Consider the following 15562-nt stretch of genomic DNA (forward strand, 5'->3'; position numbering starts at 1 on the left):
ACGTTCATCTGTACAAGTATAAACACCATGGGACCACGCAGCAGTCATACCGCTCAGGAAGGAGACGTGTTCTGTCTCCTAGAGATGAACGTGCTTTGGTGTGAAAAGTGCAAATCATTCCCAGAGCAACAGCAAAGGACCTTGTGAAGATGCTGGAGGAAACAGGTACAAAAGTATCTATATCCACAGTAAAACGAGTCCTATAACTTCATAACCTGAAAGGCAGCTCAGCAAGGAAGAAGCCACTGCTCTAAAACCGCCATAAAAAAGTAAGACTACGGTTTGCAACTGCACATGGGGACAAAGATCGTACTTTTTGGAGAAATGTCCTCTGGTCTGATGAAACAAAAATAGAACTGTTTGGACATAATGTCCATCGTTATGTTTGGAGGAAAAGGGGGAGGCTTGCAAGCTGAAGAACACCATCCCAGTAGTGAAGCACGGAAGTGGCAGCATCATGTTGTGAGGCTTGCAAGATGAAGAACACCATCCCAGTCGTGAAGCACGGAGGTGGCAGCATCATGTTGTGAGGCTTGCAAGCTGAAGAACAACATCCCAGTCGTGAAGCACGGAGGTGGCAGCATCATGTTGTGAGGCTTGCAAGCTGAGAACACCATCCCAGTCGTGAAGCACGGAGGTGGCAGCATCATGTTTTGGGGGTGCTTTGCTGCAGGAGGGACTGGTGCACTCCACAAAATAGATGGCATTGTGAGGAAGGAAAATTATGTGAATATATTGAAGCAACATCTCAAGACATCAGTCAAGAAGTTAATTCTTGGTCGCAAATGGGTCTTCCAAATGGATAATGACCCCAAGCATACTTCCAAGTTGTGGCAAAATGGCTTAAGGACAACAAAGTCATGGTATTGGAGTGGCCATCACAAAGCCCTGACCTCAATCCCATAGAAAATTTGTGGGCAGAACTGAAAAGGCGTGTGCGAGCAAGGAGGCCTACAAACCTGACTCAGTTACACCAGCTCTGTCAGGAGGAATGGGCCAAAATTCACCCAACTTATTGTGGGAAGCTTGTGGAAGGCTATCTGAAATGTTTGACCCAAGTTAAACAATTTAAAGGCAATGCTACCAAATACTAACTGAGTGTATGTAAACTTCTGACCCACTGGGAATGCGATGAAAGAAATAAAAGCTGAAATAACTCATTCTCTCTGCTATTATTCTGACATTTCACATTCTTAAAATAAAGTGGTGATACTAACTGACCTAAGACAGGTCATTTTTACTAGGATTAAATGTCAGGAATGGTGAAAAACTGAGTTTGAATGTATTTGGCTAAGATGTATGTAAACTTCCGACTTCAACTGTACATGTTTAACACACCAACACAATATGCTTATATGCAGGGAATATTGCAGATTAGCGTGTCCAATTAATCACCTAAAAGCATGGCAGCAGCTCCACCTCTTAGCCCTCCCACCTTTTCTCAATTACCCCCAGGATTACTGTCGCTAACTAAGTATTTTACCACACAAAAAGGCTAATACTTGCATGGGTTAATACACTTTGTTCATATAGACCACTTTCAAATATCTTAACTAGTCCTGATCTGGGCAGAGAAGGATGACGTATGAGGGTTCCAGCCTCAGTCATACTTAAGGAGACGTCTCTGAGCTGAGTATTAACACACTCTCTATTGTATAAACTCACTTCCCCAGAAGAAGAATTACATCAGTCCAGTTGGGCACAATGTGGAGGTAGATACATCTACCATGATGACCACCTCAAAAAGAAAGGGGCCAGGAAAATAAAATGTACCTATTCTTAGTATCAATGCCTTTCTTGACGCTCATGATTTCATGTATATTTAAAAGCCGGGGCAATACAGAGAGGAGGAAGGAAGAACATGACAGAGTAAGGAAAGGAGGTGGAGAGAGAAGTCAGTTGCTTACTAATCAACAATGTCAATATTCTTAATCCTCGACATGTGTTCAGAGTGAGGAATAGCTGAGGAGCAATCTACATTAAAATCAAGTACTCTCTGGACTGCACAGACAGTACTCGATAAGCTCCTGGAAATAATACAACATTGGACAAACACTTCACAGTCTGAAAGAAGACTGTAGAGAGGAGGAAGACTGCACAGGAGGAACAAAAGTATGTCTGAGTGTGTGTGTGTGTGTGTGTGTGTGTGTGTGTGTGTGTGTGTGTGTGTGTGTGTGTGTGTGTGTGTGTGTGTGTGTGTGTGTGTGTGTGTGTGTGTGTGTGTGTGTGTGTGTGTGTGTGTGTGTGTGTGTGTGTGTGTGTGTGTGTGTGTGTGTGTGTGTGTAAGACAGAGACATCGCAAACTTGCTTGATTGATGTCAGTTGATCCTAATAAGAAGTGATCTCTCAAGGGACAGACAGACAACTCCATACTTTTGAAGCGAGTGGGCAGCTCTGCTGTAATAGGTTGACTTCAGACAGACAAGCTCCTCCAGACAGCCAGTGAGTGAGTCAGTCCATCCGTCAGGCGGGCCACTTCCTGGCTATGCAGTAGAGACCCACCCAACCCAAGAGACTGGCGGTCGCAGCCTGCAGCTCCCTACTTAAAATGAATCACTTTTAATCTGGCTGATGAACCCCTTGGCAAATAAGGTGAGCAGCAGCCTGAGAGAGGCTGTGTGAGCCAAGACATTAATCTATGGGAAAGCAAGTGCAGAGATAGGGACACTTGACAAGAGCTACAGTTGTGACCCCAGTCACCATTGTGGGGTGAAAGACCACCTTTAATGACTGTTTTCCATTGGTCTGACAAAAGCTGAGGTTCCATTTCCAAACTGTGAAATTCTACTTCAAAAGGATTTCAGTTAGAAAATTTGTCTATCATACAGTTTCCTGAGAAGAATCCATGATAAATCTCTTGCGAGTGAGCGGCCAGTTGTGCCTGCTAACTAAACATTCTATGGTGAGTGTTACGAGTTCTGGGGGGAGGGGTCGACAGGGAACATTTTTGACATGCAGCCAGGGTTGATGGGTTCAGTGCGTTACAAAAGCCAGACTCCTGCGAGTCAACATGGATTTATCTTAATGAACTGCTGATAAATCAATCACACCATGAGGTCTGAGCAAACAAGAGAATCTTTCTAAAAAAAAAACATGGCTGAGTCACGAAAATAGCACACCAGACCATTGGGCACTTCAGATATGAAAGGGAGACTGTGGGGGTGTCCTGGGTTTAAAAAGCTAGAAAAAAGAAAAATCATCTTTGCCGTTCAGGCAGGTAACAACACAGCAGCATGATTGTCTTTGTGTCCACTGACCATTGAGAATCAAAATTAAATTATTATATTCCCCAGGCCCCTATTAGATGCTCACTATGCTATGCGTAATTCGGGCGATTTTTCCTCTGTCCCTCTACTCTAGCTTTTTTGGCAGAGCTCCCACTCGGTTCTGTGTGCCCATTCTGAAGAGTAATCCCAGCCTTCTGGCCACATACTAAAGGGATGTCCTATTGCATCACGTGCCATACTGTGTCCTTGACGATTCCACTCATCATCCATTCCCCCACCCACCCACAGCCAACACCATCTTCACATACCATACCAGCCCCCATCCAGACTGCTGTGTGTGCCTGAAGAGTGACGAGCTGACACATTCTCAATGATTTCAATTAATCACGTGTTAAAGGGTGATTAAACTACACTGAACAAAAAATATCAACGCAACATGTAAAGTGTTGGCCCCATGTTTCATGAGATGAAATAAAAGATCACAGAAATTGTCCATATGCACAAAAGCTTATTTCTCTCAAATTATGTGCACAAATTTGGTTAAATCCCTGTTAAAAGGCATTTCTCCTTTGACAATATAATCCATGCACCTGACAGGTGTAGCATATCAAGAATCTGATTAAACAGCATGATCATTACACAGGTGCACCTTGTGCTGGGGACCATAAAAGGTCACAAAAATTTGCAGTTGTGTCACACAACACAATATCACATCTCTCAAGTTTAGGGAGTGTGCAATTTGCATGCGGATTGCAGGAATGTCCATCAGATAAGTTGGCTGAGAATTGAATGTTCATTTCTCTACCATAATCCGCTTCCAATGTAATTTTAAAGAATTTGGCAGTATGTCCAACCGGCATCACAGCCGAAGACCACGTGTAACCAAACCAGTCCAGGACCTCCACATCAGACTTCTTCACCCGCCGGATCGTATGAGACCAACCTCCCGGACAGCTGATGAAACTGTGCAGAAACTGTCAGAACCCGTCTCGGGGAAACTCATCTTCATGTTTGTCGTCCTCACCAGGGTCTTGACCTGACTGCAGTTCAGCGTTGAAACATCAACATTTGCTCATCGATGGGGAGCAACTGCTCACATTCGATGGCCACTGCCATGCTGGAAAAGTGCTCGCTTCACAGATGAATCCCGGTTTCAACTGTACCGGGCAGATAGCGACATGTGGGCAAGCGGTTTACTAATGTCAACATTGTGAACACCGTGACCCATCGTGGTGGTGGGTTTATTGTATGGGCAGGCATAAGCTATGGACAACAAACACAATTGCATTTTTTATTTTATGCATTTTAATTGCAATGGAAATTTCAATGCAGAGATACCGTGACGAGATCCTGAGGCACATTGTTGTGCCATTCATCTGCCACCATCGCCAAATGTTTTAGCATGATAATTGCACACCCCATGTCACAAGGATCTGTACACAATTCCTGGAAGCTGAAAATGTCCCAGTTCTTCCATGGTCAGCATAACTCGCCTGACATGTCACCCGTTGAGCATTTTTGGGAATCTCTGAATTGACGTGGATGACAGTGTGTTCCAGTTCCCACCAATATCCAGCAACTTCACACAGCTATTGAAGAGGAGTGGAACAACAATCCACAGGCCACAATCACAGCCTGATCTACTCCATGCAAAGGAGATGTGTCACATGGCATGTTTTTTTGATCCCCGACCCTACCTGCATATCTGTATCTCTGTATTGCCAGTCACGTGACATCTATAGATTAGGTCCTAATTAATTTATTTCAATTGACTCATTACCTTATATGGCCTGTAACTCAGTCAAATCTTTGAAATCGTTGCATGTTATGTTTATATTTTTGTTCAGTGTACAGGAGTAAAAGGGAGATCCAACACTACCCATTTGGTATCCATCCATCGCTGATGGATGAATGGATCATTGGTAATGGATGGGTAGCAACGTGTGATAGGCCTAAACGATTTCGTCTCAACTCACAAAAACACATTGGGATGGAATCCAGTCGGAGAACCAGCGTTCTGCACTGCAGAGGTCCAACCCTGAGGACACAGACAGTGTGTCTCTGCAAAGCACATCAAACAAGGGCTGCTTTTAAAAAGCCTTGTCAAAGCATATTTAACTGAGCCCAGTTAGTCACTCAGTCCTAATTTAAAGCAGTGAGTAAGTCAAATACATTTAAGCAAGCCATTACACCCATCATCTCAGATTGTCTGAAATAATATATGTATATAGTTATAAACATATAAGATTAGCATTCCTGCGACATTGTTTTTAAATTATTTTTATTATTTGATCTGTGAGAAATTAAGCTAATTGATTGCACCTAAATAGGCCTTTTAATTTATAGGACTTAAATAATATCTAATAAATATAGTACTCAACATTCGATTGGGACCGAACTTTTTGTTCTATACATGACTGAGACATGAGGAATCCCAATAAATTGTCAAAGACCCCCCATGTACCCCCCACACCAAACCCACTACACCAATGAGTATGCAGTATCAGTTCCCTATGTCTCACAAGTAGTATGGTGCTGCGGCACAATAATGTTAAAGTAACGCTAATCTGATCTGTTTCTAACAACAGAAACCATTTCAGAACCATCTAAGATGGTGGGTGTCAGTCCTCTTTCTGGTGCTTTTTGACGAGGAACGAACCAAATGGAAGAACTTGACAGGTACATATTAGTTCAGATGAAGGGGTATGTCATCGCATGAAATGTTTTAGGAGGTGCTTCAAATCCTCTCCTCTGTACCAATCAGTCCATTCAAATAAGTGCCATCCCCAAACAGTGGAAACACTAGAAAAGGCTGCAGGGGCGTTTTAATGCGCATTGCTACATCTGGAGCCCAGTTCACACACAGACACCTTCCCACTGCAGACTGACTACTAATCAGTCCTGATGACATCACTGCCCACCATAGTCACAATTACACATTGCACTATAGTACCCAGTCCCAGCTTAGTCCCAGCTTTCACACTGAGGGGGCAATTATTCAGGAGATTCAAAAGTGTCATAAGTCACATGCATATAGGCACATATTACACTCCTTTGGCTTCTGATTTATGGGTCACAGGTGGAGCTGGTGTTGTGGGCAGGAGTGTGTGCAGAGATCAGATGGGGTGTGGGAGGGGCTGGTGTCATGTTCCTCACATCATCAGTTCCTCAAGCAGAAACCACCATGTTGTGTGTGGCACTCGGTTTCAACCTGGCAGGCCCAGTTCATCTACCACATTCTAGTAGTCTAGAATAAATCGAGCACGAGGCTTGAGGTAAGTTTAATGTTCATTTGAGCCCTGGTAGAGCGGCTATATTATACAGCCATGGTTATGGCAACAACCCTCCTCTTGGAGCTGATCCACGCTGATCAGATGAATCCTCCTGGTGGTAAACACACTGGCCTGGATGGATCAGACTACTCCCATCTCCATTTTAGACGTATAGGCTAATGCAAGTGGGGGTAGACTTGGAGAGGAACTGAGTCTCTCAACACAGGGAAAGCCCTTGCCATTCAAATCTAAAATTAGCATAAAGATGACACCGGTGTTAAAATATAGAAAAGCAGAGCGGTGTTCAGTTCCTTGTCTTCATAGCTGGAAAGAGATTGCAGACAGCACTCTCTGTATTAGTACCATTCTAATGTCAGAACAGCAGGGAGGGGCTTGAACATGTGTGTATGCTGTTGCCTCTAGTATACCCGTCATGGCATTACTCATCTCTTCCCTCTGCATTACATCCCAACATTACAAGCATGTTGCAAACAACTACCTCTGGGTGATCAATTCCCTATTTAAGAATGTGTAACTTCAAACAAGCATATGTATGTGAATGTATGAGATGCCTTCTATTGAAGAAAAACAGCCCAACACATTTTTTTCAGGTTTTGTTTCAATCTTCCCAAAAGAGGGGAACTGGATATCAAATCAATTATTTCACGTGGAAATTCCCAATGAATGAAAGTGGGCTTTCAACCTCCTCCACCCCTTTCCATCTGCCTCACTCTGCTTGGATTTTCGGTCCCATTTTCTGACATCGGGCAGAACTTTCACTTGACCCCTAAATCCTAGGACAGTGGGCATCAAACGGATCAACAGATTACAGTGCATCATCACCATGGCCCTGAGCACTATCAGGTTACTGCTTCATGTAAACACTCACAAAACACACTGATTCAGACTGGGTGAATACGGAGTATCCCCAACATACACAAGATATGACAGAACTGTCTAGTGAGGCTGAATTAGTTTCACTGTTAAACAGACACTGAGCCGGTACTTAGGAATCAAGGGGAAATCACCTCCAATAAACTAACAGCTACCAGGATTCTCACACTAGTAAGTCTATACATAGACCTCTAAGTCAAGAAATCCCAGCGCGTGTAAACGGAGACCTGGAATCAAGTGTCCAACTCTCAATCAATGGCTCTACCGCTACTCTTCCTCTATCCAACATTAACAAAATGGGAAGCATATACTTTGTGTGATCCGGTTTATGCATTTTTGTGAGGTAGCCTAGCCATGACCAGGTGGCCAGTAATGCGCATCGTTAAGGTGTCCCCCAGGGCTCTGTTCTTGGCCCTCTCCTCTCGCTATACACCAAGTCACTTGGCTCTGTCAGCGTTTGGCCAGTAACTGAGAGGTTGCTGGTTTGAATCCCCGGGCTGACTAGGTGAAAAACCTGTCGACATTTCCCTTGAGCAAGGCACTTAACCATAATTGCTCCTGTAATTGGCTCTGGATAAGAGCGTCTGCTAAATAACTAAAAGGGAGATTGCAAAGAGATAAATATGTTAAATATAAATATGCACTCTTTCCCTGACATATCTATAGAAACAAATGTCTGGCCATTTCCAAAAGGCATGATGATAAAGGCGGGTGGTAAAACTCTATCTATAAGATAGTCATACGTTATTGTCCCCCCCAAAAATGTCAAAATGTCTTGACGCATAAGTATGTTTTAAGCAGGCAATTATTATACATTTGGAAAAAATGGTGTGTTAAATATAGTAAGGAAGAAATGACTGCAGGTTGTCAGGATTTGCTATAAAGAAGAAAACAATGTTGAAATGAATGGTATCAATAGAGTTTGTCTCCAGGCCTCCCATTAATGTTTCAAACATCTACATTGATATAGAATAATGGACAGGATGTTGATTTTACTTTGAAATGAAGGCACAACACTAATATACTAGTTAACACTTGTGTACCCCCCATTGTTTTTTTATTCTAATAAATACTTGTGTGTATAGACAGAGTCTGTGTGAAATGTATATGGTAGTAACAATGCTACAAAAAGGTGGCTGAGAGCCATATTTGGTTTGTAAATGACATGCCTATCTGTTAAAATGTAGTTTTGCACACTAGTATGCAGAGAATGCTTCCCAGTTACCAAGCTGTGCAATGGCCAATTACCATTTTAACAGCCTTGGAGGAGAAAAGTACATTGGCATCTCATTAAAAATATCATCCCAATGTTTACTGTGAGCAAGGAAAGGCCACCATGACAACAGCTCCTCCCTAAAGCTACTTTGGCTGTTAGGTTGGCTCTAATAACTGATGATGTAATGATGTATGCCTAACTAAGTGTGTAGACCGTCATTACCAACAGAAAATAGACCTATTGGGATTTTAACACAATGCCATTGGTAAATGTAGGCCTAATATTGCATAAAATATTGTCTCTAGTCATGAATGTGTTGTGGACAAACCTCCCAGTTTAAATGAACAATATGTAGAAGCAGTCCAGCTTTTTAATGGTTATTACATTCAATGCTGTATGGATTCTTGAAGAATGTCTGTTATGACTTGAGTTTAGGACAACTGTAAATTACACTATCATAAACCAAAACAAAGGTTGTAGGCTACTAATAAGAATACTAGAATGGGGGTAGGCTACTAATAAGAATACTAGAATGGATGTGAAACTTCATATGATGGTCAAAAGGTCAGCCATGTTGGTCAGGTAGTTGAGCAACCATGGCTTACCAGTGCTGTGATAAAACAGTGTAAAAAATAAAAATGCATTTGGAGAATGTATCTGCACTGTATGTTTGTCAGCTAGCCAGACCGTTTTAGAGGAATGGTTCCATACACTTTTCAAATTAACTGCCAATATAACATTCCATTCAAACAATGTAGTCAATCCACAGCCATACACTGTCAAATCAGTTGACGATAGGATTTAGACAAGTTGCAAATGCAATAAGTACTGATATTGTATCATATAATATCATTTGCAGCTTTCCAATAAATCTTATTTTTTAAATATATTTATTTTACATTTATGGTCTGTTTACATATTTTTAGAGGATATTTATACAGAAAACGCATATAAAACCCATAACGTGTATAAACCCAAAACACAATCATATGACAATAATTATATTACACAATGTACATATCACATGAGTTACATTTATTTTCCTGCAAAAGTAAAATCAGGACTATACCTCTTCTGCTGTTCATTCCAAATAGACTGGTTTGGGTTTCTCCCTGACCAATATGGCTGCCATTTTGAATCAATTCTGTAACTTTAAGGGTTTATGACATATCCTATTAAATTACTAGAGGGGGTCTCTATAATTAATCCTTACGGTTTTTTGTAAACAAGCAATGTAGTTAGGTATAGTCAATCTCACAGCCGGGTAGTCCTTGCATCAAATAGGTATGTCTATAGTTGTCTGAAACACAGGCAGGATCGTATTTTAATCGTAGGCCCCTGTGTCATCACTGATCAGTATCGTCGATTATACCTGTCAGGTATATCTCCGTCGATGTGGTTCACATTTTGTTTGCATATCGAATAGCATCTTTGGTGTTGCCACATCTAGCAAGTCAATGTGTAATGGGGCTTTATGAGACACGCTGCTAGCTGTATGCCTAACCATAACCTTGAACTAAGACCAAAAAGGTAAATGTTGGTTTTATACGATTACAGCCAATTTTGACTTCTAGTGGGAACCCGTCCTCTGTCATGGTCGATTGACACAGACAAGGCAGCTAGTTAAATTCGAGATCTCGACTTTGGATGAAGGAATATAATCAAGCCGTGTCATTTTCACAACACAGGAAAAAAAAGAAATAGACAAACACACCACGCGCCGTAACACAACAATTGTGTGGTGTTTTCTAAACTTTCTAAAGTGTAAAGTTTAAACTCGCCCTTGCTGGCTACCAAGCTAACGTAGCCTTTAATGCTAACTAGCTACGGGTTTTCTTTGTTGAGCGAGCAGACGTAAGCACCACACCACCCAGTGAAAGTAAACTTTATCCAAGTAGCAGCAGCAATATATTAATTTTCGAAAGTTGCACAGCTCAACCAATTTACTTTTATTTTCACTACTACATTACAATTGTTTCGTTATCTGCTTGCTGTAACTTGCTGGCTAACGGTAAGAACGTTTACTACACAATCGATAACATTGCTTATTCAGTCATTAACGTTAGCAATAGTAGCTACTACTTAACAACATAATATTAGGACGAAACTTACTAGGAATCGTTTGTAAACCTAGGTGTTCGGGGAGGTTGGTATCCATACAGATGGCAATAAAGCACGTCGAAACAGAAGCAGCACATCTCCGCCGAAACAACCATCTTCCTGCCTCCACTTCCCGAACCAGATCCCGGGCTTAGATTCGGGGAGAGGCCAGTTGAGTTGTAGCCTCCCGGGGTTGGGGACAACGCGTTGGTGCTACTACTACTACCCCCAGGACACCCCAGGCCGTTCACTCGATTCATGTTCCCTGCCGCCACAGTCGAGGAGGAACCAATCCCCAAGTCCGATCCACAATGTCCGGTCCCTGCCACTCCGTTTCCCGCCCCCACCCCGCCAGGACCCCCCGACCCGGGGGATCCCGACAGCTTCTGCTTCTTCACCCCGCAGCACCCGGCCGCCATCTTGGAACAATCTGCACCGACACACCGCTTCCGACCCATCACCGTCAACAAGGGAAGGGTGGGGGGGAACGCCGACCAGACGTACAAATCCCACTGCGTTAATACGTGTGACGGACAATGCCCCACTTTCACTTTTTTTTTGTCGGGCGACGTTATATCCAATATGATGAGACTGCAATGTCACCCTATCTTTGCCTTTAAAAATACGTGACTTACGCAAGTCCTTATGTGTTTTCGCTAAGAAGACAGCCGTGAATCACTTCAAACTGTTCGATTGATCTCAGATATTGTCCAAAATACAGGTCCCTTCGGAACACGATAACCACCGAGGTGATTTCACAAAGCAATCTTTCTCTCGAATGATGCAGAAACCCATTCAACCTCACTAGCTTCCCAAGAGGAAAAACAGTTAGCTAGCTAGCTAGCTAGTTAACTATCCAGTCAGTAGCCAGATGTGGAGCTGTGACAGCTACTGCACTGCACCCCCCGCAACAGAGACAATCCTTTTTGTGTGGGAGTCGGGAGCTTGAGTACGCAGGACCCATACGCTTCAGCACGAACAGTACATTACGCTCCGGACCATGTAGTTTAACATTGCACCAGTTGTTTACTTTCATCCGAACTTTTAGCTAGACAACTGATCCAATATTGGAGATCTAAACGTCAAGTCGACGCAAAATAAAATGCCATTTGGCTATTATGCAGTTTGAGCCATCAGACAGCGTCAGCGCCAACCAAGTCATTTCAACAATCCAGCTGATCAGTTTGCACATGCATTTTGTCAGTTCTCGGTCAGTTTAAAACATATCATTTAAACCCCAGCGTCATAATCAGCGCTGAAAGTTTGCTGTATATTTATTTGGTCAGTTTATCCATCTACTGTGATGCATTTTGAGAGAGCAGCATTCTTTCTATTCCATCTGTCCGAAATCCTCCGGGTTTGGTCTCTCGCTCTTCGCCCGACTCACAGCGGCTACCATTTGCCTGATAGCCTCTGTGCTGTTGGGGAGGGGGGGACCTGTGATCATCTGTAGTCACTGACAGTATTTACCTTCCCAACGCCGAAATAGGATCCAGGAAATGTTTTGCGATCGATTCCTACGCATAATGCGTAGTCTCACCATATGCTGTCCGTGTCAAATCTGAATTCTTGCTGCGAATTACGCAGAAAAAAATGCTGCTTGTGCTATCCTCAGTTCCTAATCAACTTGGCCTCAACCGCGTGAGGATGCCGATGTTCGATTGCAATTTCTCATTTACTAATTGTGCTCCTTTAGACAATTTGTATCCGACTTCACTTAGAGAAAGCAAACATCCATCCCTTCAAATCCTTTTCGTTGCAGTCGTAAAATGTGCCGTCCGCCCTCTTGTTGCAGGTGATCAGCTGCTCTCCAGAATCGACTGGCTGCGCGAGGGATTTTAGGAATAGCAGACTTGAAAATTCGATTCGATTCCTCACGATATTAGGCTATCAAAATACCAATATAGGCTACTGAAAATATTGATTGGTCCATGCTGTTCAAGTTACCAACCGAAATGTAAACTCTTTATTATATTGCTGTTACACAGGCATGTACAGTGTAATAATTGTGTAACCTAGGTGGTACATCAACATACAGTACCTGCCTGGTTTTAGGCTATAACGGACCAACTGGGAACCATTGTTTGTGGTGTCATAACTCAGATCACATGGTGGGCTCTGCCAGTTGTTGGGGTGTAGAATGTAAACTATTTATCTAATGAGCTCTAGCCATGATCATGCAATGACATCGACACCCCTGAAACCTTAAGTAGTGTTGTCGTTGTTATGAAAGAGGGTTCACATCCCAAGTGAGGTCAGCCATACAAGGAGGAATCAGCTTTATATTGGGAAAGTTTCCTATCCTAATCATTTACCCAAAATATGGCAACAGTAAGCTCACAAAACCAAAGACCCTTCTCTTATGATCTTTCATATTCGTACTGTAAGTGAGGGAGTGATACCAAGGTCAGAACATGAGATGCTTGCACTAAAAGTGTAGGTTTACACTTGCCTGAGGACTCACTCTGAATTTAATTACACTGTTATATGGATCGGTACATACAGTACATTCAGTCTGAAACTGCCATCCTATAAGTTGTTTGTGTGACTTCAAAATGAGGGATGAGGTACAAAAATTCATCAGCGATTGGATCGCCTCTAACAAATCTAACCAATCAGAGTATCAAAGTTAACATCATCATGTATCCGGCTCTGGCCCAACCCATCGGTTTCTGGGACCAATCTGAAAGGACAGAATGTGTTGACGTGCTAGAAATCATCGGGAGGGGGGAAAATCCAGACTCATCGTGGAGAAGAAACATTAGTTGGCCGAAGCGATGTGGATGGATAGCCAGGCAATGTTTACACCTCTGCAGATGACTGGCTGCTCCCTAAGTGAGGGCTTAAAATGGATGACAGTGAGGTTTCTCAGCACTGAGCTAGGCAGATCAGGCAGGTTTGGAGAGAACACACATACAGAGCTCTGTAAGCTGCTCGGCTGAATGAATGAGCATCAGCTTGAAGCGCTCAAACCTTTTGCAGTGTGTTGCCCATCTTCATTTGAACTACTGTATATTGCAGATGGTTCTTTGCAAGAGCAGCAAACTACTTGCTACATGTCCTTTAATAAAGGTAGACTCAGCAATGACAACCGTTCACTCCGATCCCTGGTCCCAGAACAAAGAATTGATTGTGACATCAAATCAAATTTTATGTCATATGCGTCGAATACATCTTTTTGGCCTTCCTGTGACAGCACCCGATGTCCACCAAGCTGCCTCCAATGTCATTTTAGAGAATTTCAAATCAAATCAATTGTATTTATATAGCCCTTCGTACATCAGCTGATGTACGAACCAGTACTAAATAGTTAAATTACATTTAGGGTTGCCATGTATTTTGTCAATAAACATTAGCTTACAAGGTAGGCTAATAGGCAAAGAATTACATTATTTTCAAGACATTGAAAACTTTTGAGACTAATAAGCTTGCAGTTCAACAATACGCGAATAAGCTCTGACCTCTGACATGAGGACCTTGAGGGCACACTCTCAAAGTTCTGTACAGAAACCAAGCCTAAAACCCCAAACAGCAGTAAGTCCAGTACGTCTTGACCTGACTGCAGTTTGGAGTCATAAATGACTTCAGTGGGCAAATGCTCAACTTCAATGGCCACTGGCAAACTAGAAAAGTGTGCTCTTCACAGATCCTGGTTTCAACTACCAGGCCACTGAACTCTGGAGCTATTTTAAAATCACCAATAGCCTCATGGTGACATCCCCAAGTAGTTCCCTTCCTATCCTGCAGCTCAGTTCAGAAGGACGACTGCATCCTTGATGTGTCTGGGTGGTTTTATACATGTCAGTGCTAAACCCTAACCCCCAACCCTTAAACTTCATTGGGGTAGGGACGTTCCAAGGATTCTGGATAGCACAGGCCATTTAATACATCAACAGCATAATTATTAACTTGACCATGCTTAAAGATATATTCTATGTTTGATATGAAAAAAGTTAAAGAGGGGTAGTCTTTCTATATGCACTGTACGTAATTTTAAAAAAGTATACTTGTCTTTTAAAAATGATAAATACAATTAATAGCAAAGTTCTACTTGCTATTCACATTAGGCTGAGCATCACACCATGAACATGCACACCCACACAATATGACAAGAGCCGTTTGAAAATGTGTGTAATCAGCATTCCTTCCACTTGACAGCTACATTCTTCTGTGCACAGGCTGCTGCCGCATTTCTCAATATTTAGAGCAGGGCTGGGGCAACTAGACTCAGCCGCGGGCCGATTTGTATCAGAGGACGGTTTGGGGCCAGAACATAATTATAATCATTTGTACCCAGCAAATTGACCACAACTAAGCCCAATGAGAAAGTGCATTTGAAAAGAACAATCATTTCATACCTTGATTACATGGAGACACAATCACATCTCTTTTATTCCTGGGAATACTTGAACAGATTTCCTAAATTGAAACAAATTTGTAGCCGAATTCCTGGCGATTGTTTTCCTGGAACACTTTCTTTTTAGCTAAAAACTTGATTTAAGTGGCCAAAACTGGCCATCTCCCAGAAGCATATTTACGTCGTATGTCATCAACGTAACTCAAAACTGTGACAGTCACAGGAGACATAGGTTCAGCATTTTTAGGTATTGAAACATTTAAAATGATTCTCCTGTCAGCATTGTCATTCCCATGTGCAGTTCAGCATTCTCCACATTCCTAGGATGAGTCATTTTTTGTCTCAACTTAAAAGTTTCAAAAACTTCATACCATCCAAACCACCCTGGGCCATTGTCAATTTCAGCAAAAGGTATTTGGTTTCAAAGTGCTCTCTCACTCACTACCATTTTTAATTTGGGCCTATGCTGCCTTTATATGGGACAATCTTTTCACAC

At 42.4% G+C, this 15562-nt stretch overlaps 1 protein-coding gene across 3 annotated transcripts in view; it reads right to left on the minus strand.

The window, feature by feature from the left end:
* LOC124007471 (AMME syndrome candidate gene 1 protein-like) overlaps nt 1-12506 on the minus strand; it is a 33878-nt gene extending 21372 nt beyond the window's left edge. For all 3 annotated transcript variants that reach the window (XM_046318073.1, XM_046318074.1, XM_046318072.1), the window contains exon 1: nt 10722-12506. In XM_046318073.1, coding sequence (XP_046174029.1) covers nt 10722-11167 — 446 coding nt within the window. In that variant the 5' untranslated portion in view covers nt 11168-12506. The remainder of the gene's footprint in view (nt 1-10721) is intronic.
* Nucleotides 12507-15562: the final 3056 nt, after the last annotated feature.

Source organism: Oncorhynchus gorbuscha, linkage group LG20, assembly GCF_021184085.1.
Source record: "Oncorhynchus gorbuscha isolate QuinsamMale2020 ecotype Even-year linkage group LG20, OgorEven_v1.0, whole genome shotgun sequence".
In the NCBI taxonomy this organism is placed as follows: Eukaryota; Metazoa; Chordata; class Actinopteri; order Salmoniformes; family Salmonidae; genus Oncorhynchus; species Oncorhynchus gorbuscha.